This window comes from Anolis carolinensis, chromosome 3 (genome assembly GCF_035594765.1).
Source record: "Anolis carolinensis isolate JA03-04 chromosome 3, rAnoCar3.1.pri, whole genome shotgun sequence".
Taxonomy (NCBI): Eukaryota; Metazoa; Chordata; class Lepidosauria; order Squamata; family Dactyloidae; genus Anolis; species Anolis carolinensis.
The window spans coordinates 9441879-9468613 of NC_085843.1; the positions used below are offsets into that span (position 1 = coordinate 9441879).

The 26735-nt window shown below is 39.3% G+C and overlaps 1 protein-coding gene across 2 annotated transcripts in view; it reads right to left on the reverse strand.

Annotated features, from left to right (window-relative positions):
- Positions 1-20497, reverse strand: part of gdpd4 (glycerophosphodiester phosphodiesterase domain containing 4) — a 28781-nt gene extending 8284 nt beyond the window's left edge. Inside the window, exons 1-14 of one of the 2 annotated variants that reach the window (XM_062974498.1) lie at positions 19236-20497; positions 18792-19082; positions 14943-15152; positions 14201-14304; positions 13245-13338; positions 10933-10992; positions 8404-8502; positions 8067-8160; positions 6199-6344; positions 4878-4960; positions 3731-3881; positions 1531-1755; positions 602-759; positions 305-452 (exon numbers count right to left, since the gene is read on the reverse strand). In XM_062974498.1, coding sequence (XP_062830568.1) covers positions 305-452; positions 602-759; positions 1531-1755; positions 3731-3881; positions 4878-4960; positions 6199-6344; positions 8067-8160; positions 8404-8502; positions 10933-10992; positions 13245-13338; positions 14201-14304; positions 14943-15152; positions 18792-18794 — 1575 coding nt within the window. In that variant the 5' untranslated portion in view covers positions 18795-19082; positions 19236-20497. Of the gene's footprint in view, positions 1-304; positions 453-601; positions 760-1530; positions 1756-3730; positions 3882-4877; positions 4961-6198; positions 6345-8066; positions 8161-8403; positions 8503-10932; positions 10993-13244; positions 13339-14200; positions 14305-14942; positions 15153-18791; positions 19156-19235 lie in introns of those variants that run through there. The other variant, XM_016996580.2, reaches the window with a different exon arrangement.
- Positions 20498-26735: the final 6238 nt, after the last annotated feature.

The following is a 26735-nucleotide window of genomic DNA, read 5'->3' on the forward strand; positions in this document are numbered from 1 at the left end:
CAAACATTCAATGCCTTAACATAGAACAAAGACAGAGACAAACGCAGGCTCTGAGCTGGCCTCGAACTCATGACCTCTTGGCCAGAGTGATTTGTTGCAGCTGGCTGCAGCTGGCTGCTCACCAGCCGGCGCCACAGCCCGGGCCTTAAGTTTCACATAAGGAAGATATGTGGCCTTTTGAAGCCTTAGGGCCATTGCCATGAGTATGAATAAACAAGTGACTGAGACAGCTATGGAAAATATTCCTACAAATCCACTGTACTAATGGCACATGCACATGTTGGGAGATGTTTTCTCAGCTTACCATGAGGAAGTAAGGCTGATTGAGGGCCTTGAGGCTGTGCACGGCATTTGTGGTCACAGAATTAACTCCATAGCACCAGGCCAAGGAGAAAAGCCACGGTTCGCTGACCACCCAAACGTTAATTGTGATGTTGGCTTCTGCATATTTCCTTCAAGCAAAGACACAGGTTCTTGTTAAGACCATCTCAAAAGTGTCATGGAATTTGCCATCAAAATATTCCACAACAATATCAAGACACGGATTTGTTTGTTACCATTTCAATGTGAGAAAACAGAGGATTCTTCTGTTCAAACTTACTGAAAATCTATACTGGCCAGTGTTCGGTAATCCAGGTTAAGTTTCACAATGTTTTTCGCCTGGAGCTCTTTGATGCTGGCTTCATAGCCTAACACCTGCTGGAATCCAGGAGAATTAGCTTGCACATAGTTTCTGTTTGCATTGGGCAGCCAAAGGACCTGCAATGTGCAGAAGAATGAAAAGTATACACCTCACAACCTCTGAGGATGCCTGCCATAGATGTGGGCGAAACGTCAGGATAGAATACTTCTGGAACATGGCCATACTGCCTGGAAAGCACACAACAACCCTGTGATCCTGGCCATGAAAGCCTTCAACAACACATTGAATGAAAAGCTATTTATAAAAACTTCATCCACCCTTTCCAAAAATGTTTTCATCATGGCTCATTACATATATTTGATCAATTATACCTAGAATAGGAGGAGGAGGGAGAATATTGCAGACCTTTTTCAAGTACAGTAGAGTCTCCCTTATCCAAGACTTGCTTATCCAAGGTTCTGGATTATCCAAGGCATTTTTGTAGTCAATGTTTTCAATATATCATGATATTTTGGTGCTAAATTCATAAATACATTAATTACAACATAACATTACTGTGTATTGAACTACTTTTTCTGTCAAATTTGTTGTATAACATGATGTTTTGGTGCTTAATTTGTAAAATCATAACCTAATCTGATGTTTAATAGGCTTTTCCTTAACCCCTCCTTATTATCCAAGATATTCACTTATCCAACGTTCTGCCGGCCCGTTTAGCTTGGATAAGTGAGACTCTACTGTACCTGAAAGGATATTTTATGACTACTGGAAGTGGGAAACGCTATCCTTGTTTTCTACATAGAAGATACAATATTTGGTGCCCTATAAGCAAATAATTTAGGCTGTAGAGAAAGAGAAAGACCTCGCAAAACTACAACTCCACGTACCAAACTGGGCTTAATCTTTGCTTGAACTCGAAGGACTTGTTCAACCAGATAGATGAAGCTATTCCTGTACGGATGATACTTTGGAGGGCGATAAAGATCGAAGATAATAGACTTGTTGTTCTGATCGGCAAGTTTCAAGAAATCTATGAACTTGTAGATTTTTTGCCTCTTTGCCAGATTGCGGTCTTCTTGTGAGAGCGGGGGCATGCTAAAGAATGGCTTTTTCTATGAAGAAATGCACAGAGAGGAAGGAATCAGATGGAAGCCATTTATTTTTGAAACCAAAACCAGATTGGAATCATCTTTGTTGGAAGTGAAGAAGCACCCACACTTCTATACAGAGAGCAATCGGAGACAGAGGGAACCATGACAGCTGTCTTTTTTTCACCTCTGTTTCTTATATTCATGTAAGCCAAGGTGTTTTGCTCCTTTCTTGTATGAAGAGGTCATTTTCCCCTTCTTTCCAAAAGTCCATGGTGTTTTATTGCCCTTCGCTTGAGAAGGGAGCACCACGAGGCTTCTCTCAATCAAGATGCCTGAAACAGCATTAGGGACTCTTCTAACTAACTTAGGTAACTTTTTCTTTTGTCTATCTAAGTTCTTATCTGAGATGTATTATATGAAACAATAAAAGTGTTTTATCTTTTAAAACCTTGCCAGAGGATCCTATGTATTTTCTCTCCCGTTTCCTACCATAAGCCCATATATACACTGTGCTCTACTCTGCTATAGATACCAAATATTTCTACAATCCTTTAGGGCACTTAGAAGGTTTGTTGAAGCAACCAGAGCAATTAGGCAGCAACAAACCCTGATCTCCTATTTCAAACTCGCATTACAAGTGGAATGTACTCAAAGAACTGTCCTGTTTTGTCTTTCAAGAACAGCCTTAAAACAATGTGGTAAGTAAATGAAAGCTGCTTTACTTGAGCAAAACATAAAGAACAGAACACTCAGTGGTATAATGCAAAAGAAAGCAAAGAAGTCTTAGGGCAAACATAGTTCTTAAGTCTCTGATGAATTCCCAAATCAAGTAGCAGTCTTACTTCAGACAAAGAATCAGGAACAAATCCTTAGGAGCAGTCTCACAGATGCAGACTCAAAGCAGGCACAAGCGGAGTGAAGGCTTAGGCTTTAGAGTCAATTTGTTACCAGCAAAAGCTGACTGCATCTGCTTCTGCTTTATAGCCCTAAGTTCCCTCACAGCTGCTAGGGCAGTTCCCAATAACTCAGCTGCATTTCTGGCAGCTATTCTAGCTGAACAATGTCTCTGCTCCGTTTCCTTTAGCCTCTCCTGAAATGTGGGTACTTGCAAAATCTCCTTCTCAGATTCCACTCCCTCTCAGATTCATGAACACTGTCCTGCTCCCCTTCCTCTTCTGAAGAAGAGGAATCCCTGACATCAACTAACTCAGCTGAGAAGGTGTTAGAGAATCAGGGCCGGCCCCACCATTGAGGCCACGTGACGCCGCCGCCTCGGGCGCAGGTCCCGGGGGGCGCCGTCAGGCTGGGCGGGAGGCGGGGCGCTGCTCTGACGGTGCCCCGCCGCCTGACCAGTGCGCCCTGGCCTTGTGGCTCCCTCTTTCGCCGCCCGGGAAGGGGAGGAGGGATCCCATCCTCCCCTCCCCGGGCGGCGAAGCCTCTCTCTTTCCAACCCTGGCCGCGCCTCCCACGCTGCGTGGGAGGCGGGGCCAGGGCGAATAACATGGGAGGCGGGGCCAGGGCTCAGGAGGCGGGGCCGGCGGGGGCGCTTTTCAGCGCCCCCGCTTAATATTTAAATTTATCTCCGACCGGCCCTGTACAGAATAAAAACTTGGGTTTAACAGGAGCATCTTAGGGAGTTGAGTGTGTTTACCTGGAGAAGAGAGGGCTACTCCAGAGAAGGAGTAGCCATGTTTTGATATTTGAAAGAATGTCCCATTGAGGAGGGGGCAGGCTTGTGTTCTGCTGCTCTGGAGACTAGGACACAATGGAGCAATTGATTCAAATTTCAGGAAAAGAGATTCTACCTAAGTTAGGAAGAACTTTCAAATGGTCAGAGCTATTCAATTGTGGAATATGCTGCTGCCTGAGAGTCTCCCTCTCTGGAAGTTTTTTAAACAGAGGCTATATGGGCATCTATCCAGAGAGGCAGAAAGGGGGTTGGACTGGATGGCCCTTGGGGTCCCCTCCAACTCGGTGATTCTGTGGCTCTACATACTTCAAAGAACCACTTTCCAGAGTTCAGCTTCTCCAGATGTGACCATGGGAACATGGCAGCCTCTTCGTACATGAACTCAGGATATAAAGACTCAACGTTGGTGGTTCTTTTCAAAGTGCTGTCATGCATCAGGAAGGGAACACCATCATAGCTGCCGGAACACAAAAAGCATCAGACCAGGTGCCAAATTCCATTTGCAAAGTCTTTTACTCTATAATTTCATTTTTCAGAGCGAAACTAGAAACTGCAATATTGTGCATTCTCTGAAAAGTGCTAAGTTTAAAGACTTTGTTTTCTTCATTCTTGTTCATTGCCCTTGTTTCTCCTGATTGCTTTTGTAGTTATGTGGCATTTCCCCCTCTTGCTTCTTCTTTCTCTGTTCTGAATCACTCAGAGAAATGAAGCCACTTGGTTGATTATTGTATAAACTATAAAATAATCAAATCCTTGGAATGTGGTGGCATCCCCTTCTCTGAATGTTTTTAAGCAGAGCCTGGATGACCATCTGTCAGGAATGGTTTGATTCTGTTTTCCTGCATGGCAGAATGGGGTTGGACTGGATGGCCCTTGGAGTCTCTTCCAACTCTATAATTATTTGATTCAAACAGTATCAAAATAAAAGCATATTTCAAATATCAAACATTTGTCAAATGTTTCAAATTACACAAAACAGTAAAATGGAACTACAGTAGAGTCTCACTTATCCAACGTAAACGGGCCGGCAGAATGTTGGATAAGCGAATATGTTGGATAATAAGGAGAGATTAAGGAAAAGCCTATTAAACATCAAATTAGGTTATGATTTTACAAATTAAGCACCAAAACATCATGTTATGCAACAAATTTGACAGAAAAAGTAATTCAATACGCAGAAATATTATGTTGTAATTACTGTATTTATGAATTTAGCACCAAAATATCACGATGTATTGAAAATATTGACTACAAAAATGCGTTGGATAATCCAGAACGTTGGATAAGCGAGTGTTGGATAAGTGAGACTCTACTGTAGTAAGAAAACTACAGAGGCAACAAAGTGACAGCTTAAATGCCACAAACTATAACAACGCCTTAAAGACATATATTTAAACCCTGGAAGCTGTCATTGAACAATCATGCCACTTGGTGAGCAATGAAATGTCCTTACCTAATTGTGACATCTGTCTCAAAACCATGAGCCCCGTGCTGAATGCTTTTAAGAAATGCCATCTCTGTATTTTCGGGAGCCACCTATTGTGGAACAAAAGTGAGATACTGAAAAATTCCTGACCCCTGAGCCAAAATAGGATATATTCAACCTGTGATTGCATCCGTTTCTTTTCAAAAATTAAAATAGGAGCTATGACAGCCAATTATTATTGGGACTGGACAGGAATTGTAACCATTTCTCACTTGCCATGAGGCAGATGGAAACATCTCCATAATTGCAGCCTGCAAGTGTTTGAAGGGAGGACTGAGCTATAAAGTCTTTGCTGACCATCCCAAGGTCCTGATGCTGATTGTTTAAACGAAAAGTCAGATACACTGATATTTGATACATACGGCCTACATAGCAACATCTCATGCAGCGTAAAATATCTAAACGCAGCAACACACTGTACTAGGACTTTTCTGCAACCCCTATGTAAAATAGTAATAATGTGCAGCACATGTCAGTGACTGGTTGGATTTCTATAATGTGCTGTGCATTGGACTACTAGGTTTGGAAATTCCAATTATTCCATATGTCAATGACTGGTTGAACTTCTGCAGTACGCTGTGCATTGGGCTAACAAATTTGGAAATTCCAATTATTCCAAAACACAGCAGCCAGATCGGTGACAGGAACATCCAGGAGTGAGCATATCACCCTTATACTACAGTTTGGGCAAGTGCAAAATGCTGGTATTTTTATGGCTCTTTGTTTTATCATGTATTTTAACTATGTTATACTCATACAGTAAGCCCTTCACATTCACTGGGGTTAGGGACACAAGATACCCACAAAAGTGGGAAAATGTTAATTTGAAAAAGATAAACTTTATTACCTGAGAGAATACCTCTCTATGGACTTCAAAGTCTTCTAGCACAACTGCCAGAAGCTAACCATACAATCATGCTGGAGGAACTATAAATGCCTGGATTGCAGGAAGAGACCACTCTCAAATAAAATGTTTGGCCACCATTCACTAACTTGGGCTACTTGGCTGCTATCCACTTGCTTGGCTCATTAATCATGTTTTGATTTAGCTAACTGGATGGTGCAAAAAATGTTTACTATATACACACCTGGATGAGAAGACACCTGAGTGAGTAATTAATTGGGACAGTGATATAAACTTTGGGAAAGAAACATATTGATCAAATCCGCAAATGTGAAAACCTCCTAATGTGGACAGCCAGCTCTACAGTCATCCCTCTGAAAGAGTAAAACAAAACAGCAGGAAGAAATACAGTAAAACCACTCTCTCCCTTTCAGTTCCACCTACCATTGGAGCTCCTCTGTGGGCAATGAGTTCTGGCTTGGGGCCCAATGTCTCCTTCTCCCGGATGCAGGGAGAGTGCAACCCCAAAGGTATGAAGAAGAGGAAGAGAAGGACGGCCACGTACGGAAAAAGGATTAAGACCTTAATCACTGAAGGAGATAAGAGGAGTCAAGAGCTTGCATTCAAAAGTCAGTCTCAAGTGAGGTTGGAAAATGAGTTGCTTCCAGTCTAGATCACTTTTGACAGTGCTGATTTAGAACTTTTTCCACTTATGAACCTTCTCTGAGAATTTTTATCATGACCCTAGGTATATATCTATATCTATATCTATATCTATACACATAATAAAAGTGAAAATGTGAATGTGTATATGTGGCATGGGTGTCCATTCACACAGACAGTCTCTGGCCTCCACAAATAGGCTATAGTTCCCAGTGCTGTGGAGCCACCAAGTCACTCCCTCTCAGGACATTGCAGGTTACAGCAAGTACATCCTTTCTCTCTCCATTTGCATGACCCCACCCACTGCCTCTCGCTTAACCATTTCCAACCCTTTTCTATAGCACACAGCAAACAGAGGAATTGATCAGCAACTAAATATACTAGAGAGAGAGGTTTGGGGAGAATTCACCATGATTTCTAGGAGTCGTAGGGAGTAGGATGTATAGTTCACCTGCAATCTAAGAGCACTCTGAACCCCACCAACGATGGACCTGGAACTAACTTGGCACACAGACCCAACATGGCCAAATGTGCATACTGGCGGGGTTTGGGGGTGATTGACCTTGACATCCAGGAGTTATATTTCACTTGTATTCCGTGAGCCCTTGAACCCCACCAATGATGGATCTGGACCAAACTTGGCACACAGACCCAACACTGCCAACTTGGGGTGATTGGCATCTGAGAGTTATAGTTCACCCATATTCAGAGAACACTGAACACAGAAAGTGACGGATCTGGACCGACTTTGGCACATAGATCTAACATGGCCAACTGTGATTACTGGGGGAATTTTGGGAGGGTTGATCCAAGATTTGGGGGAATTGTAGTTCACCCACATCCTTAAGCATTTTCTAATGGGAGAATTCATTAAAAAAAACAGAAAGTACTGAGTTTTTTTCCCAAGACATAATGTAACATATGACCAAACTGATATTATCTAAATCCAAAAATAAACAATGCCCTTTTCAAATAACCCGGGCATCGCTGGGCACCCAAGCTAGTATTAAATAAGTATAAATATCAGACATTTACTGACAAGAAATCAGCACTTGAAAAGACTTGCTAAACAGACTGATTTTCTTTTGTTGTGGAGTACAGCCGAAGCATTTTCCGCAGAGTCCACTGTAAACACTGCATATTATTGCTCACAGATCTGTGTAAACGTATGGTACTGAGAAAGCTTTTACTATTGACAAATTTATGTGCTGTCCCATTCGGAAAGTCTTTTAAAATTCTCAAGCAGGTCTTCTGCCTGAACGCTTTGCAATTATAATATTTGTAGGCTTAACATACTTTCATTATTCAATTTGTCCTCTACAAAAGTTTGCACTCGAGAATCATGCAATCAAATTACCCCCAAAAAATCCTCATGTATTCCTATCACTATTGCCATGATTGTGAATATGTAGAGATCATGAATATAAATCAGTTCTGGATGGGTAATGCTACATATTCCTAACTGCGATTATTATTAATTCTAGCCATTGGTTTAAAAATTAACAGTTATGGAACTGTCTGTTAAATTTTATAAAGTTGTCCCATGCTCTGAATAGCTCCCCTTTTATTGTATCTCTCTCAGTGATATTCCATCTTTTTCTCATTCTCATGTTTTATATCATGCTTTTCCTCCAATTAAGCGACTGTACCTTTACTATTCATCCGGAAGAAATGCAGTGATACTGGCCAAGCTAGGATGATCATGATGAAGATGGCACCCAAGTGAAAAAATGGAGCCGTAATCTGTTGGGAAAGACAAAAGAGACCCATAAAAATGGGGGAAACCCAACAAAGACACTTTCTGGTCCCTTTGAAAGTTTGCCCCTCGTTATGTATAATTTGCTGAGACATAAAATGTGTATTATAGTATTCTCTACCAATAGCAACACTGATGAAAAGAATGATGCTATGCTTATGTGCAGGATACTTAATTCTGTCTGAATTAGTCAAAGTTATGGTCTGCCAGATATGCCCACATTTTCTTACCTGAAATGAGAGGTAAAATGTATTCCACTGTTTATGCCACAGAAGTGTGATTGAGGATAAGCCCATAATAGAAAGGCACAGGAAAAGGAACACTGCTGCCTAGAAGATCAGATGTTACAAATTACTTATGACCCCAGCATTTGCGGTTTTAGCAAAATGGTCAGAACGTGAGACCAAACATTGAAGTTTTAAGGACATCTCATCACATCTGCTCTCTCAACAAAGCAGTATATCAACAGAGGAAGGCTGCTGGAGATCTTCCTTCAGCTCTGGCATGGGACATACCCATGAAAGGGGTGTAATAGAACTCCGTTATTTCTTGAAATGCAGGTATCACATTATCAGTGATGGGCCATCAAATCCAAGGGGAAAGAAATCAAGGGATTCATCCCACTGGTGATGCCATATGGGATTCCATCAGGATGTTTGGGTATATCCTGCTGCTCAGTACAGATTGAGCATCTCTTTGGACCAGAAGTGTTTTGCATTTCTGATTTTGGAACACATGTATTTGCATATATGTGCCTAATGAGATATCTGGCACAAGGGGCCCGGGTCTAAACATGAAATTTATGTATGTTTTGCATACATCTTATACATATAGCCTAAAGGAAATTGTATACAATATTTTTAATAACGTGCATTGTGTACACAGAACCATCAGAAGACAAAGATGTCACTGCCTCACATCTTTGGATTTTAGAGTATTTCGGAATTCTAAATAAGGGACATCCAACCTATATATTTATTTATTTACAGTATTTATATTCCGCCCTTCTCACCCCGAAGGGGACTCAGGGCAGATCACATTATATGACTAGGACACGGAACAATGGCTTCAAACTACAGGAAAGGAGATTCCACTTGAACATCAGGAAGAACTTCCTCACTGTGAGAGCTGTCGACAGTGGAACTCTCTCCCCGGGGCCGTGGTGGAGGCTCCTTCCTTGGAGGCTTTTAAGCAGAGGCTGGATGGCCATCTGTCGGGGGTGCTTTGAATGCGATTTCCTGCTTCTTAGCAGGGGGTTGGACTAGATGGCCCCTGTGGTCTCTTCCAACTCTACTATTCTATGTTTCTATGATTCTATATACATATAGGGCAAACATTCAATGCCCATAAACACATCGAACCGAGACAGAAACAGACAGACAGACAGACGCAGAGGCAATTTAACCTTCTCCTGAGGGGATGTTTGATTCTGGCCACAAGGGGGAACAGCTGCTTCAAGAATTAAAATATGGTCCGTGGAATCACCATTACTACGCCGTTGCAACAAAAGTGAGTGGTCTCGCGAAACCCTCTTATAGTGCCGAGGCAACGGGGATGTTGGGAGGGGAGAGGCTGACTACCCACAAAAGGCGTGACAACAAGTCTCCTGATTGCTGCTTCTCATCCTCCTCCCTCCCCCTGAGCGGAGCCGTTTCATGTGGCGCCTGGAAGCAGGGGCACATTGGTGTTTTTGTTTTTAGGCCTGTTCCTGGGATTATTTGGAGTGCTGATTCAGAAAATTGCACTGGATAGACCACATTATTTAATAAGGTTTTCTGTGGGTGAACAGATGACAACTACTGGATGACATATGTTTTATATCAGAAACTAGAGCTGATGGTCTATCCAATGCAATTTTCTGAATCAGCACCCCGAATAACCAAACCAAATCTAAAGTCGACCAAAAACTGATTCATAATCTTTTTGGTACTAATGTTGGAGAGTGGTCCCTGGTCAAAGTGGTCCCTGGTCAAGTGGTCCCTGGTATATGTATGTGTATATATATGTGTGTGTGTGTGTGTGTGTGTGTGTATGTATATATATGTATGTATGTGTGTGTGTGTGTGTATATATATGCCATCTTCCTTGCTCCCTCCCATTGGAAGATGAATGGACCTCTGCCTGATCTGGTGGTTATTTATTTAGATCAGTGGTTCCCAGCTTTATTTATTTTTATATGTATATAGGCAGAGGTCCATTCATCTTCCAATGGGAGGGAGCAAGGAAGATGGCATTTCCCACCCACCAGCGAATCAGCCTCTAACAAGAATATGTGAGTAGAGTGTCCTTCTGGTTCTCGCAGGTTCATTCTTTGGTGGAAGAGGGCTGGAAATACTTGTCTTCCTTGAGCCCTGATTGAAATCCTCCATCTCCTTGCAACTGCTTCCCAACATCTGTTCTTTCTCATTCTGCCTAATGGAAGAGCAAGTCCTTTATAATCTCCCATTTTCTAAAAGCATAAGGAAAGGTTCCCTCCTTCGGTCCCTGTTTCTTTTCAAGGTATTTCTGTTCTTCTTGCTCCCTGTCTTTTTAAAAATCTCATTCTTTCCCAACCTTACTCTCGCTTCTCTGTCCTTTCCCCTTCTCTTCTTTTCCTGCCTTTTTCTCCAAAAATTCTCCTCCACTGTTCCCTTTTCCCTGTTCATTTCCCTTCAATTACAAAATGATGCTGGTGGTATATGCACCAGCTGGTTATGCTTTTGAGAAAATGACATTTTAATTGATTTTTTGAAAAGATATAATAAGCTATATGATTTTACCTTGTGGCCCATGTACAGGTACAGCTGTTGACTCTCTAACAGCAGACACAGAGCTATGGTCTAAGAAAACATTGGCAGATTTTAGTCATAATACAGTTTGGGGACCTGAAAAAAAAACATTTTCCTCTCTAATAAGCCAAGCCATTTTTTGCATTATAACTATAGTGTCAGCACAGCAGCTCAACCGTCAGAGTAAGGGACATATGTTTATTCCTTGGTTATCAGCTTCAATATAGTAGAATGTGGCTACTAGAAGGTTGTATCAATTGCTTTCCTCAAAACTTGGGAAACTTGGGAAAGCAATATTAGGAACTTTGGTCCTAATAATTTGCTTTGACTGCCTTTAAATTATCAAGCTTAGCAAACTTTGGATGTCTATAATTGCTTGCTTGAAAAAGAATTTTCAGTACCTCTCCCTAGACTGTAAATCCAAGATTCATTAGCATGTTGCAATGGCAATTAAAATGGAATGATAATGCTGCAATTGTGTAGCAGGGAGCAGCCATTTCCTTGCACCATCACCTAGATTAAATTATCTAAATTATTTTTCCCAAGATGAAAAGTCACTTAATTGTGGCAATATAAATTATTTCACATATATGCATCCCTGACATCTTTTATATTTTTCCTGGGTCTGAATAATAATTGATCTAGTTTGAAGGTTCATATATATATATAATGCATAGGTTAAGAAGATATATTCTTTAAAATATTGCAAATCAGACCTTTGCTTGCTGTGCAAAGAGGTTATGATTTAATAACCACTGATTAATATATGGGACATGGGACTAGTAAGATGATGAACATGATCAATTTGAGGAGCCTCTAATATACTGAACATATTACTGGGTCTTAAATTGTTGATCCTTCTAGTTCACTCTCTGAATGCAGCATTTTTCAAAATGAAGCAGAGAGTGTTTGAGCATTAGGACATCCATAGGGATGCCAAGGTGCTTGTTTATAAAACTATTGTACTCCCAACTCTGCTATACACCTGCGAAACGTGGACTGTCTACAGACGTCACACTAAACTCCTGGAATGATTCCATCAGCATTGCCTCCCCAAAATCCTGCAAATCTCTTGAGAAGATAGTTGGACAAATGTCAACGTGCTGGAAGAAGCAAAGACCACCAGCACTGAAGCGATGCTCCTACACCATCAACTCCGCTGGACTGGCCACGTTGTCTGAATGCCCAGTCACAGTCTCTCAAAGCAGTTACTATACGCTCAACTCAAGAACGGAAAACTGAATGTTGGTGGATAGGAAAAGAGATTGAAATATGGGATCAAAGCTAACCTTAAAAACTGTGGCATAGACATCGAGAACTGGGAAGCCCTGGCCCTTGAGCGCTCTAACTGGAGGTCAGCTGTGACCAGCAGTGCTGTGGAATTTGAAGAGGCACAAATGGAGGGTGAAAGGGAGAAACGTGCCAAGAGGAAGGCATGTCAAGCCAACCCTGATCGAGACCACTTTCCACCTGGAAACAGATGTCCTCACTGTGGAAGAACATGCGGGTCAAGAATAGGGCTCCACAGTTACCTATGTAACCACTGCAAGACACTACACTTGAAAGGCCATCATACTCGGACAATGAGGAATTGCCTAAATAAGTAAGTAACTAACTATTATTATCTCAAAATGATTTTCATTGAGGTCCACATCAAACTTATAGTTGCCTCCAAAGGGCCCTTGAATCTGTGGATACAGAGGGCCAACTAATAAGTAAGTAACTAACTATTATTATCTCAAAATTATTTTCATTGAGGTCCACATCAAACTTCTAGTTGCCTCCAAAGGGCCCTTGAATCTGTGGCTGGAGAATCTGTGGATACAGAGGGCCAACTATATTATATTACTGTATATTATTATATATTATATTATATTATATTATATTATAACTATATTACATTGCATTACATTATACTACATAGTGGTCAGTGCTCTTTAATTTTTACCCAGGTTAGGTAAAAATTACAGGATTTCTAGTCCAGGTTCTGGAAGCCACTTAAAATGACATGGAGAGCCGGACCTTGGGTTTGACACATGAGCTCTAAGGGATACACACATCTCAAGAAACCTTTTGTTGGAAAAAAAAAACATACGCTAGTTACTCAAACAAACAATCAGAGATTGAATTTGGGACTTTGCCAAAACAAACCATATACTTTGCCACTGAACATATGGCTCCTTCCACCAGCCATGTTGTGTGTTCCAAAAATTATACATTGTTGGCTCCAGACCTTTACTGAAATTTAACTGCCATCATTAACTGGTAAGTTTCTCAAAAAAACAAAACAAAACTACACTTACCACTAAGAACAAAATGTAGAAAAATAAAAACATTGACAAAAACAGGACAAACGTGGACCACTGAAACCAGAAGCCTAGATTCCCATAGGCATACCTAAAAATAAAACACAAGACAATCACATTTAGCAGCTGGGTAGGTAGGTACAGCACATAACAAATAACTTTTCTGTTTATCTGAGTGTAAAAGTATACAGCAACTCTACAACATACATTGTGATTAAACCACTAAAATGATAGATGAAGGATGCATCTAAAGTGTGGAACTAATGCAGTTTCACATTGCTTTATCTGTCATGGTTCAATGCTACCATGGGAACCTGGGAGTTGTAGTTTTAGATCTGTAGCCTTCTCTCCCCAATACGGCTGGTGTCTCACCAAAGTACAAATCCCAGGATTCAACAGCATTGAATCATGACTGTCATGGCTCACTACTATGGGAACCTGGGAGTTGTAGTTTTAGATTTGTAGCCTTTTCTCCTCAATAGGGCTGGTGTCTCACCAAAGTACAAATCCCAGGATTCAACAGAATTGAGTCATGGCAGTTCAAGCGGCACTGAATTGCATTTGCATTAACTCTACTGTCTAGATGCACCTCAGGTTAAGAGGTAGTATGCTCCACTGTTGAACATCTCTTACCATCAGGAAGTTCTTCCTAAATTATGTAGAATCTCTTTTTCTGGAATTTGAATCCCTTGTTCCATTGTGTCCTAGTCTCTAGAGCAGCAGAGAACATGCTTTCCCCGTCCTCAATGGGACATCCTCTCAAATATTTAAACAAAGATCTCATGTCCCCTCTCAGTCTTCTCTTCTCCAAGCTAAAACATACTCAGCTCCCTAAATCACTCCTCAGAGGGATTCACGGCTCCCAGGTCTTTGATAATTTTGGTTGTCCTTCTCTGGACATGTTCTAACTTGTCCATGTCTTCCTTGGATTGAAAATGTACATGAGAACTTACCCATCAAAGTTATGGTAGTCATTCTTCGCCTCTGACCACATGTACAGGAAGATGAACCAGAGGGAGAATGTTAGAAGCAACATTATGAAAAATATACATTCATCCTGTACAGAATAAGAGGAAAGGAAAGAAGTAAGCTTATTGTCCAATTTAATCCATATAAGCTTAATGTTCCATATAATCCTTGTAATCTATCTTAGCGTTGTTGAGTGTGACTTTGTTGTGAAATCAGCATGTGGAATAGAATGACCTACGTAATTTTCCCTCTTATGTTTCATCACTGGTGATTCAATCCAATTGTGAATGGCTTGGGTTTTATTCCAACTTTGAAAGTATGCTTGAAACACCATAGGTTTGACCTATGTATCGCAAAGCCTTCTCGGTGGTGGCACCAGTCCTTTGGGACTCCTTCCTGATGAAACATGTATCATTAATGTCAAATTGTTACCTACATAGCCTATGGTTGGAAGGTGTCAACTCAAACCCAAGCCAGAATGAAAGCTGTTCCTTGGGGAAGTGTGATGCTACCTTAGTTGTCTATTTATCTGTCTAAATACCAAGCTGTTTTCTTTTCCCCAGCAAAGCAACCTTCCTGCATCATCACCATGACAAGAGCTATAGTTCAGTCAATATTCTGAAATCTACTTAAGAAAACTTGGTCAAAGCAACATCCATAAAGCTACTTAAGAAAAGTTTCCTTTAAAATATATATTTCTCTGTGCATTTCTGTGTGTGTGTTTACCTTGCCACAACAGCACTGCCCTGGCCTTGCTGGTTTTTGACTGTATTTCTTCCACCGACAGCTATAGAGTCCTACCAGGCAGAATATGAAAGGCTGGTGACTGTTCTGGGAGACTGGGTATGGGGGGATCACTCTTGCACTCCCAAGCCTGCTGGTTTTGGAGGTGATGGGCTCACTGCCCGTTGGCAGAATGTGTCCCTTATCTTCCTCCTGAAAGGAGAATTTTACAGAGTCAAAAAGGTTATTTTACAGAGTCAAGTTTGCAGTGGCACTGTTTTGTCCACTGTTCAAGAGCTATCTATGTTCAGTTAATGCAGTGGTTCTCAACCTGTGGGTCCGCAGATGTTTTAGCCTTCAACTCCCAGAAATCCTAACAGCTGGTAAACTGGCTGGGATTTCTGGGAGTTGTAGGCCACAACACCGGGGGACCCACAGGTTGAAAACCACTGAGTTAGTACATGCAAAGATTCTCGGCCATCAACTTGGCTGGATCGAATTCCACATTGTCCGAATGTCTGATCACCGTCTCCCAAAGCAGCTACTTTATTCTCAACTAAAGTACAGAAAACAGAACGTTGGTGGACAGCAAAAGAGATCTTAAAGATGGGTTTAAAGATAACCTTTAAAAAGTAGCATAAACACCAAGAACTGGGAAGCCCTGGCACTTGAGCATTGTAACTGGAGGCCTGCTGTTACCAACAGTGCTGTGGATTTCAAAGAGGCACAAATGGAGGACAAAAAGGAGAAACGTGCTAAGAAGAAAAAGGTGCCTCAAGCAAACCCTTGTCGGAAAGGCCTTCCTTCTGGAAATGTATGTCCTCACTGTGAAAGAAAGACTATGCAGATACAGAAAAGGTCTCTACAGTCACTTATAAACACACTGCCATTACTCTACTCTTGGAAGACAATCAGATTCGGCCATGAGTAAAAGCCTATGAATAATAATATTTATTTCATTTATCGAGTCAGAAATGAACCAAGGGTACAGTTGTAATATATTTAAAACACAAAGTTATATATATTTAAAAACTTGGCATTATACGAAATGTTCTTTGACCAGCAGCTGGCTACTTGGAGTACCACTGGTATTGCTATAAGAAGGTCCTCCACTGTGCATGTGGCAGGACTCAGACTGCATTGTAATAGGTGGTCTGTGCTTTGCTCTTCTCCACACTCGCATGTCATGGACTCTACTTTGTGGCCACATTTCTTAAGGTTGGCTCTGCATCTCATGGTGCCAGAGCGCTGTCTGTTCAGCGCTTTCCAAGTCGCCCAGTCTTCTATGTGCCCAGAAGGGAGTATCTCATTTGGTATCAGCCATGGCTTGAGATTCCAGGTTTTAGCCTGCCACTTCTGGACTCTTGCTTGCTGAGGTGTTCCTATGAGTATCTCTGTAAATTTTAGAAAACTATTTCTTGATTTAAGGCTTTGGCATCTGGCTGATATCCGATGGGATGGGCCAGAGATATCACTGCCTTGGTCCTTTCGTTGTTGTCTGCTTCTCGGCAGATGTCAGGTGGTGCAATACCATCTAAACCAGGGGTCCTCAAACTCTTTAAGCCGAGGGCCGGTCCACAATCCTTCAGACTGTTGAGGGGCCGGATTATCATTTGAAAAAAAAATACAAACAAATTCCGATGCACACTGCATATGTCTTATTTTTAGTGCAAAAACAACAAGAACAAGAACAAGAACAATGAAAGAACAATACAATATTTAAAAATAAAAACAATGTTAACCAACATACATTTATCAGGATTTCAATGGGAAGTGTGGTCCTGCTTCTGGCCAATGAGATAGTCAAGTTAATTAGGGTTGTTGTTGTTGTTGTTGTTGTTGTGTGCCTTCAAGTCATTTCAGACTTTGGGTGAGCCTAAGTCTAAAATTTATTTATTTATTTATTTATTATTTGCTGCACTTATTTACTACATTTGTATCACACCCTTCTCACCCCAAAGGGGACTCAGAGTGGCTTACAAATTATATGTACATACAATATATTATATTATTAGCATAGCACAATATTAGCATTATATATTACTATATTGAAGTATACCACTATGCTGTAACATTATTAGTAATATTATATGTAATATAGAATATATAATTAATATTATTATATGGTATTATTATTAGTTTTATATTGTATTACATTATAATATTATTATCAATATTATATGTATATACAATATATTATATTATAAAACTGAGGGCAGGGGCCAGGTAAATGACCTCGGAGGGCTGCATCCGGCCCCCGGGCCTTAGTTTGGGGACCCCTGATCTAAACAGTATAATTTCTCCAGTGGTGTTGGGCGTAGACATCCTGTGATAATGTGGCATGTCTCATTAAGAGCCACATCCACTGTTTTAATATGGTGAGATGTGTTCCACACTAGGCCTTCATATTCAGCAGCAGAGTAGCAAAGCGCATAATATAATTATGAATAATAATAATAATAATAATAATAATAATAATAATAATAATAATAATAATGGGATCTGCGTGCATCATCCGAAAATACATCACACAGTCCTAGACACTTGGGAAGTGTTCGACTTGTGATTTTGTGATACGAAATCCAGCATATCAATCTTGTTTGCTGTGTCGTACAATGTTGTTGTGTCAATAATAATTATAAGAAGAAGAATGTGCTTGTTGCCCATCTCTCCCTGTGGCTCAAGATGGGATACAACATGGTTGATAATGGCATAATCATATCACAGGCTATCACTCATAGCCAAGTCTGATTGTCTTCCATAAGTGGAGTCTTGGTGATGTGTCCATAATTGACTGTAGAAGCCTATTCTGGATCCTCATGGTCTTTCTTTTACATTGAGGACATACATTTTCAGATGGAAGGCCGTCATGAGAAGGGTTTGCTTAAGGTGCCTTCAAAGACTGATACCAATAAACATGCTCCTAAAGAAGAACCATTGAATCATGTTGATTTATCTATGAGGTTACTTTCATTCAACAGTTGAGTTTGAAACTGCATGATATGGTCAGTGTAGACCCATACAATGCAGTTCAAACTATATTATGAGTCTACACTGACCATATAATGCAGAGTAGATCCAGTCTCAGTAGCTCTGCATAGTTGAGACTGACCAATAGGATTCCATCTTGAAATTCTGTATTTGTGGATAGTGCATAATATTCTCCAGGGCCTCCATCATATCACTGGGTTCACTGGTTTGCATAAACAGCCACTTACATACTCTGTTGCTGAGTTGGAAAATGCTCAGGTACATTGGCAGATACACATTTGATTGGACAATATCAGTATTTAGTGGAAGGATGTTGTAACATGACCACCTTCCAACTACATGAGTATAGATTTCCATCTAAGTACTATGAAGGATATCGAGCTTGTTATTTTGTTTGACTCTAAGTAGATTTCTTAGACCAGGGTGAGCAACTATGGAACTATAATATATTATCTATCCCAATGCGAGACCATTGTGTGCTACATCTTCTCCCACAATAATAAAATGAAATATAAATGTTTGCCTCCAAACACTCTAGGTAGAATGAAACCATTTCGCCAAATTTTGGAGTTTCAAGAAATGGACCGGTTTCAAAAACCAGACTGTAAAATATGGTGAAAATGCACCCATGCCTCCTGGAACAAAATTAAGCTTAATTTCTTGTAACTTGGAAATCATGTTTCTGTTCATGCAGCCTAGACATGCTTAAAAGGGAACTTTGGTAGCTGGACCAAGGATATTTTTTATGTTTTGATATGAAAATAAATGTTTTTTTTATTACACGAATTCTAATTTACCTTTGGTGATTTAATATGTAAACAACATTGAGAGCTTTACCAATGAGCAGAATATATACTTTACCATGGAATACAGGAATGCCTTCACAAGAACTTCTTGCAGACTGCCTTCCTTCTATGAGCAGAAGTTATTTTTTGACGTTGGTGCTTAATCCAGAAAAAGGTGAGTCTCACCAAATTCTTGATTTATTTTCCTGCCAAGAATTCGAAGATCTCTGTAGAACAGGATACTGGGTGAGCACCCAACTGCCATGGAACTTTCTATCATCATCCTTCTTACTTCGGAACAAACATTGCTACTTTCAAACATACCAGATTGGTTTTCTCTCCTACCTCTCCAGCTTTCACAATAATCCTATTTTTTTTAAAAACAAAAACAAAAAGACTATGCTCATTTTATATTTGTTTGGGTTTCTGCCCCTAATCAGATCTCCTTCTTATTTCATGAAATCAAATGGAGTCGCGATGGCGCAATGGGTTAAACCCTTGTGCCAGCTGGACTACTGACCTGAAGGTTGGGTTGCTGACCTGAAGATTGCCGGTTCGAATCCATGATGTGGAGTGAGCGTCCGTCTGTCAGTTCTAGCTTGCGGGGACACAAGAGGAGCCTCCTAGCCCTCTCCTGGGCAACATCTCTGTAAACCGCCAATTCTCTCACACCAGAAGCGACTTGAAAGTTGCTCCTCACATGATTAAAAAAAGACATCAGATAAGTTTGGCTATCTTCTTCCACTGTCCAGCTTTTTCACTTATGTTCTGCTATTGGGGTGTCTCAATATATATATATCTACCACCCAAGGGCTCAATCGACACCAGTGATTCTCAACCTGGGGGTTGAGACCCCTGGGGGGTCGCAAGGGGGTGTCAGAGGGGTCGCCAAAAACCATCAGAAAACACATATTTCTGATGGTCTTGGGAACCCTTTGGCAGGTTTGGTCCAGATCCGTCATTGTTTGAGTCCACAGTGCTCTCTGGATGTAGATGAACGGCAGCTCCAAAACTTAAGGTCAATGCCCACCAAACCCTTCCAGTATTTTCTGTTGGTCTTGGGAGTTCTGAGTGCCAAATTTGGTTCAGTTCCATCATTGGTGGAATTCAGAATGCTCTTTGTACGTGAACTATAAATCCCAGCAACTGCAACTCCCAAATGACAAAATCATTCCCCCTCCCCAACCCCATCAGTATTCAGATTTGGGCGTATTGGGTATTGGTGCCAAATTTGGTCCAGCGAATAAAAATACACCCTGCATAGCAGATATTTACATTATGATTCATAACAGTCACAAAATTACAGTTATGAAGTACAGTAGAGTCTCACTTATCCATCATAAATGGGCCGGCAGAACGTTGGATAAGCGAATATGTTGGATAATAAGGAGGGATTAAGGAAAAGCCTATTAAACATCAAATTACATTATGATTTTACTAATTAAGCACCAAAACATCATGTTTTACAACAAATTTGACAGAAAAACCAGTTCAATACACGCTATGTAGTAATTACTGTATTTACGAATTTAGCACCAAAACATTGCAATGTAATGAAAACATTGACTACAAAAACATTGACTAGTAAGAGGCAGACTGCGTTGGACAATCCAGAACGTTGGATAAGTGAGACTCTACTGTAGTAACAAAAATAATGTTATGGTTGGGGATCACCACAACTGTATCAAGGGGTCGGGGCATTAGGAAGATTGAGAAGCACTGATCTACACTGCCACAGAATGCAGTTTGAAACTCATATAACTCATATGCAGTTCAGTGCAGTTAAGCTACATTATATGAGTCTATATCAGGCATGGGCAAACTTCGGCCCTCCAGGTATTTTGGACTTCAGCTCTCACAATTCCTAACAGCCACTCGGCTGTTAGGAAATGTAGGAATTGAAGTCCAAAACACCTGGAGGGCCGAAGTTTGCCCATGCCTGGTCTACATTGACTACACAATGCAGTTATATGGCGATGTAGATGGGGCCATGCATTCTAATTAAAATAAAGCATGGTAAAAGAGGAACAAATGTTGGAAATAGCAACATTCTACAAGCATCCTATACTAGTTATTTGTTATGTATTTAATTAACATTGCTTATTATATTCTAAGAAGGTGCCCCCGGTGGCGGAGTGGGTTAAATCCTTGTGACTTGAAGGTTGGGTTGCTGACCTGAAGGCTGCCAGGTTCAAATCCAACCTGGGGAGAGCGCGGATGAGCTCCCTTTATCAGCTCCAGCTCCATGCGGGGACATGAGAAAGGCCTCTCCCAAGGATGGTAAAAACATCAAAACATCCGGGTGTCCCCTTGCAGACGGCCAATTCTCTCACACCAGAAGCGACTTGCAGTTTCTCAAGTCATTCCTGACACCGAAAAAATATATACTGTATATACTCGAGTATAAGCTGGCCCAAATATAAGCTGAGGCACCTAATTTTACCTCAAAAAACTGGGAAAACACTGACTCCAGTATAAGCTGAGATGTCAATAAAATTACATTAATTGTGGCATCAGTAGTTTAAATGTTTTTGAATCTTTACATCAAACTGTAATTTAAGATATGACTGTTCAACTCTGATTAAATCATTATTTTCATCTTCTTCAATGTAAATGTACTTCTGTATCCTTTTAATAATAATAGAGTGAAATAATAAATGTAATAATAATAATAATAATAATAATAATAATAAATGCAGTAAAATAACAAATCTAATAATAGAGTAAAATAATAAATGTATTGATAATAATAAAAATAGAGTAAAATAAATGTAAAAGTAAAAACAATAATAGAGTAAAATAATAAATGTAATAATTATAAATGTAATAATAATAATAATAAATGCAGTAAAATAATACATGTAATAATAGAGTAAAATAATAAATGTTTTAATAATAATAAAAATAGAGTAAAATAAATGTAAAAGTAACAACAATAATAGAGTACAATAATAAATGTAATAATAATCATAATAAATGCAGTAAAATAATACATGTAATAATAGAGTAAAATAAAAAATGTATCAATAATAATAATAAAAATAGAGTAAAATAAATGTAAAAGTAACAACAATAATAGAGTAAAATAATAAATGTAATAATAATAAATGTAATAATAATAATAATAATAATAATAAATACAGTAAAATAATAAATGCAATAATAGAGTAAAATAATAAATGTATTAATAATAATAAAAATAGAGTAAAATAAATGTAAAAGTAACAACAATAATAGAGTAAAATAATAAATGTAATAATAATAATAATAAATGCAGTAAAATAATAAATGTAATAATAGAGTAAAATAATAAATGTATTAATAATAATAAAAATAGAGTAAAATAAATGTAAAAGTAACAACAATAATAGAGTCAAATAATAAATGTAATAATAATAATAATAAATGCAGTAAAAATAATAAATGTAATAATAGAGTAAAATAACAAATGTATTAATAATAATAAAAATAGAGTAAAATAAATGTAAAAGTAATAATAATAGAGTAAAATAATAAATGTAATAATAATAATAATAAATGCAGTAAAATAATAAATGTAATAATAGAGTAAAATAATAAATGTATTAATAATAATAAAAATAGAGTAAAATAAATGTAAAAGTAACAACAATAATAGAGTCAAATAATAAATGTAATAATAATAAATGCAGTAAAATAATAAATGTAATAATAGAGTAAAATAATAAATGTATTAATAATAATAAAATAGAGTAAAATAAATGTAAAAGTAACAACAATAATAGAGTAAAATAAATGTAAAAGTAACAACAATAATAGAGTAAAATAATAAATGCAATAATAATAATTAATAGAGAAAAATAATAAATGTAACAATACCAATAATAATAGAGAAAAATAATAAATATACCATATATACTTGAGTATAAGCCGACCTGAATATAAGCCCACCAGGACCCTCACCCGAGTATAAGCCGAGGAGGGGTTTTTTTTTCAGTCCTAAAAAAGGGCTGAAAAACTAGGCTTATACTCGAGTATATACAGTATATATACTGTAAGAAGACCTACAAAAAGACCTACAAGCCTATGCAGAAGCATAGGAGAAAATCTAATTGAACACCAAGAAAACCCAAGTGCTCTTCCAGCCGTCACCAGCCAATCCTTCTGCAATGTCAGAAATACGGCTTAACGTTAGAACGTGTAACGTTAGAAAATCTTGACCATTTCCGCTCCCTTGGCAGCCAACTCTCCACAAAAGTCAACAACGACACTGAAATACAACACTGAGTGTTGGGAGTGCAGCCTTCTTCCGAATGAAGCAGAGAGTGTTTGAGGATCGGGATATCCGTAGGGATACCAAGGTGTTTGTTTATAAAACAATTGTCCTCCCAACCCGGTTATAAGCCTGCAAAACCTGAACTGTCTACAGACGTCACGTTCAACTCTTGGAACGATTCCATCAACATTGCCTCAGAAAAATCCTGCAAATTGCTTGGGAAGACAGGTGGACAAATGTCAGTTTGCTGGAAGAAGCAAAGACCACTAGCATTGAAGTGATGCTCCTACGCCATCAACTCTGCTGGACTGGCCTCGTTGTCCGAATGCCCGATCACCGTCTCCCAAAGCAGTTACTCTACTCCAGGAGTCCCCAAACTTTTTAAACAGGGGGCCAGTTCACAATCCTTCAGACCGTTGGAGGGCCGGACAACAACAACAACAACAACAACAACAACAACAACAACAACAACAACAAAGAGGGTTGGAAGAGACCCTTTGGGCCATTGAGTCCAATCCCCTTCTTCCTTTGTGCACCAAAAGCACAAGCAAAGCACCCCAGACAGATGGCCACCCAGCCTCAATGTTAATATAATACAGTACAGTCTCACTTATCCAAGCCTCGCTTATCCAAGCCTCTGGATAATCCAAGCCATTTTTGTAGTCAATGTTTTCAATATCTCGTGATATTTTGGTGCTAAATTTGTAAATACAGTAATTACAACATAACATTACTGCGTATTGAAGTATTTTTCCTGTCAAATTTGTTGTATAACATGAAGTTTTGGTGCTTAATTTGTAAAATCATAACCTAATTTGATGTTTAATGGGCATTTCCTTAATCCCTCCTTATTATCCAAGATATTCGCTTATCCAAACTTCTGTCGACCTGTTTAGCTTGGATAAGTGAGACTCTACTGTAATAATAATAATAATAATAAAGAGGGTTGGAAGAGACCCCTTGGGGCATTTAGTCCAATCCCCTTCTGCCTTTGTGCACCAAAAGCACAAGCAAAGCACCCCTGACAGATGGCCACCCAGCCTCAATGTTAATAATATAATAATAATAATAATAATAATAATAATAATAATAATAATAAAGAGGGTTGGAAGAGACCCCTTGGGGCATTTAGTCCAATCCCCTTCTGCCTTTGTGCACCAAAAGCACAAGCAAAGCACCCCTGACAGATGGCCACCCAGCCTCAATGTTAATAATATAATAATAATAATAATAATAATAATAATAATAATAATAATAAAGAGGGTTGGAAGAGACCCCTTGGGCCATTTAGTCCAATCCCCTTCTGCCTTTATGCACGAAAAGCACAAGCAAAGCACCCCTGACAGATGGCCACCCAGCCTCAATGTTAATAATAATATAATAATAATAATAATAATAATAATAATAATAAAGAGGGTTGGAAGAGACCCCTTGGGCCATTTAGTCCAATCCCCTTCTGCCTTTATGCACGAAAAGCACAAGCAAAGCACCCCTGACAGATGGCCACCCAGCCTCAATGTTAATAATAATATAATAATAATAATAATAATAATAATAATAATAAAGAGGGTTGGAAGAGACCCCTTGGGCCATTTAGTCCAATCCCCTTCTGCCTTTATGCACGAAAAGCACAAGCAAAGCACCCCTGACAGATGACCACCCAGCCTCAATGTTAATAATAATAATAATAATAATAATAATAATAAAGAGGGTTGGAAGAGACCCCTTGGGCCATTTAGTCCAATCCCCTTCTGCCTTTATGCACGAAAAGCACAAGCAAAGCACCCCTGACAGATGGCCACCCAGCCTCAATGTTAATAATAATAATATAATAATAATAATAATAATAATAAAGAGGGTTGGAAGAGACCCCTTGGGCCATTTAGTCCAATCCCCTTCTGCCTTTATGCACGAAAAGCACAAGCAAAGCACCCCTGACAGATGACCACCCAGCCTCAATGTTAATAATAATAATAATAATAATAATAATAATAATAATAATAATAATAACGATCTGCCAACTGCAAAAGGCCACCCTACTGGGATCTGCACGCATCATCCGAAAATACATCACACAGTCCTAGACACTTGGGAAGTGTTGAACTTGTAATTTTGTGATACGAAATCCAGCATGTCTATCTTGTTTGCTGTGTCATACAACGTCGTTGTGTCAATAATAATAATAATAATAATAATAAGGGTTGGAAAAGAAGAAGAGAGCCCTTGGGTCATTTAGCCCAACCCTCTTTTGCCCTTCTGCCATGGGGGCCGGATAAATGGCTTCGATGGGCCGCATCCGGCCCCTGGGCCTTAATTTGGGGACCCCTGCTCTACTCCCAACTCAAGAACAGAAAACATAATGTTGGTGGACAGGAAAAGAGATTGAAAGATAGGCTCAATGCTAACCTTAAAAACTGTGGCATAGACACCGAGACCTGGGAAGTCCTGGCCCTTGAGCGCTCTAATTGGAGGTCAGCTGTGACCAGCAGTGCTGTGGAATTTGAAGAGGCACAAATGGAGGGCGAAAGGGAGAAACGTGCCAAGAGGAAGGTGCGTCAAGCCAAACCTGACTGGGACCCTGACTGTATATATTGGTACCTGTATGTAGTTTTTCCCTTAATTTGATGTTGTTTGACGTTGTGGGAGGGACTACAGACCATGTGACCAGATCTGAGACTCCATTTTGGAAGCCATTTTTTACCTCAGTGCAGTACGTTTTACCTCAGAGTCAATACAGAACAGTTTAGAATTTACCTCAGAAGCAGTACAGTTTAGAAGTCAGTCAGTGTCAGTATGCTGTAGTGTATGAACATTTACTGAGTTCATTAATTTATTAGGCTTTAGTTTATTAATTTATAAGAGAGTGTTAGTCTGTATGCAACAAAGAAGAGACTGGAACAGAATGCTTTAGAGAACTTACTGTTTAAACTCTCAACAAATAAGAAAAGTACCAGGATGCTGAATACAGGAAGTTTGTAAGTAAATCAACTACAGTAGAGTCTCACTTATCCAACATAAACGGGCCGGCAGAACGTTGGATAAGCGAATATGGAGAGATTAAGGAGAAGCCTATTAAACATCAAAGTAGGTTATGATTTTACAAATTAAGCACCAAAACATCCTGTTACACAACAAATTTGACAGAAAAAGTAGTTCAATATGCAGTAATGCTACCTAGTAATTACTGTATTTATGAATTTAGCACCAAAATATCACGATATATTGAAAACATTGACTACAAAAATGCTTTGGATAATCCAGAACCTTGGATAAGTGAGACTCTACTGTATTTTACTTTTGGGTTGCTGTGATTTTTCCAAGCTGTATAGCCATGTTCCAGAAGCATTCTCTCCTGATGTTTCACCCACATCTATGGCAAGCATTATCAGAGGTTGTGAGGTCTGTTGGAAACTAGGCAAGTGGGGTTTATATATCTGTGGAATAATGTCCAAGTTGGGAGAAAGAACTCTTGTCTGCTTTAAGCAAGTGTGAATATAGCAGTTGGCTACCTTGATTAACATTTAATAGGCTCTCAACCTTCATGGCCTGACTGCTTCCAACTGGGGGAATTCTTTGTTGGGAAGTGTTAGCTGTCCCAGATTGTTTCCTGTCAGGAATTCCCGTTTTCTGAATTGTGTTATTTATTTACTGTCCAGGTTTTAGAGATTTTTTTTAATACTGGTTGCCAGATTTTGTTACAGTAGAGTCTCACTTATCCAAGACTTGCTTATTCAAGGTTCTGGATTATCCAATGCATTTTTGTGG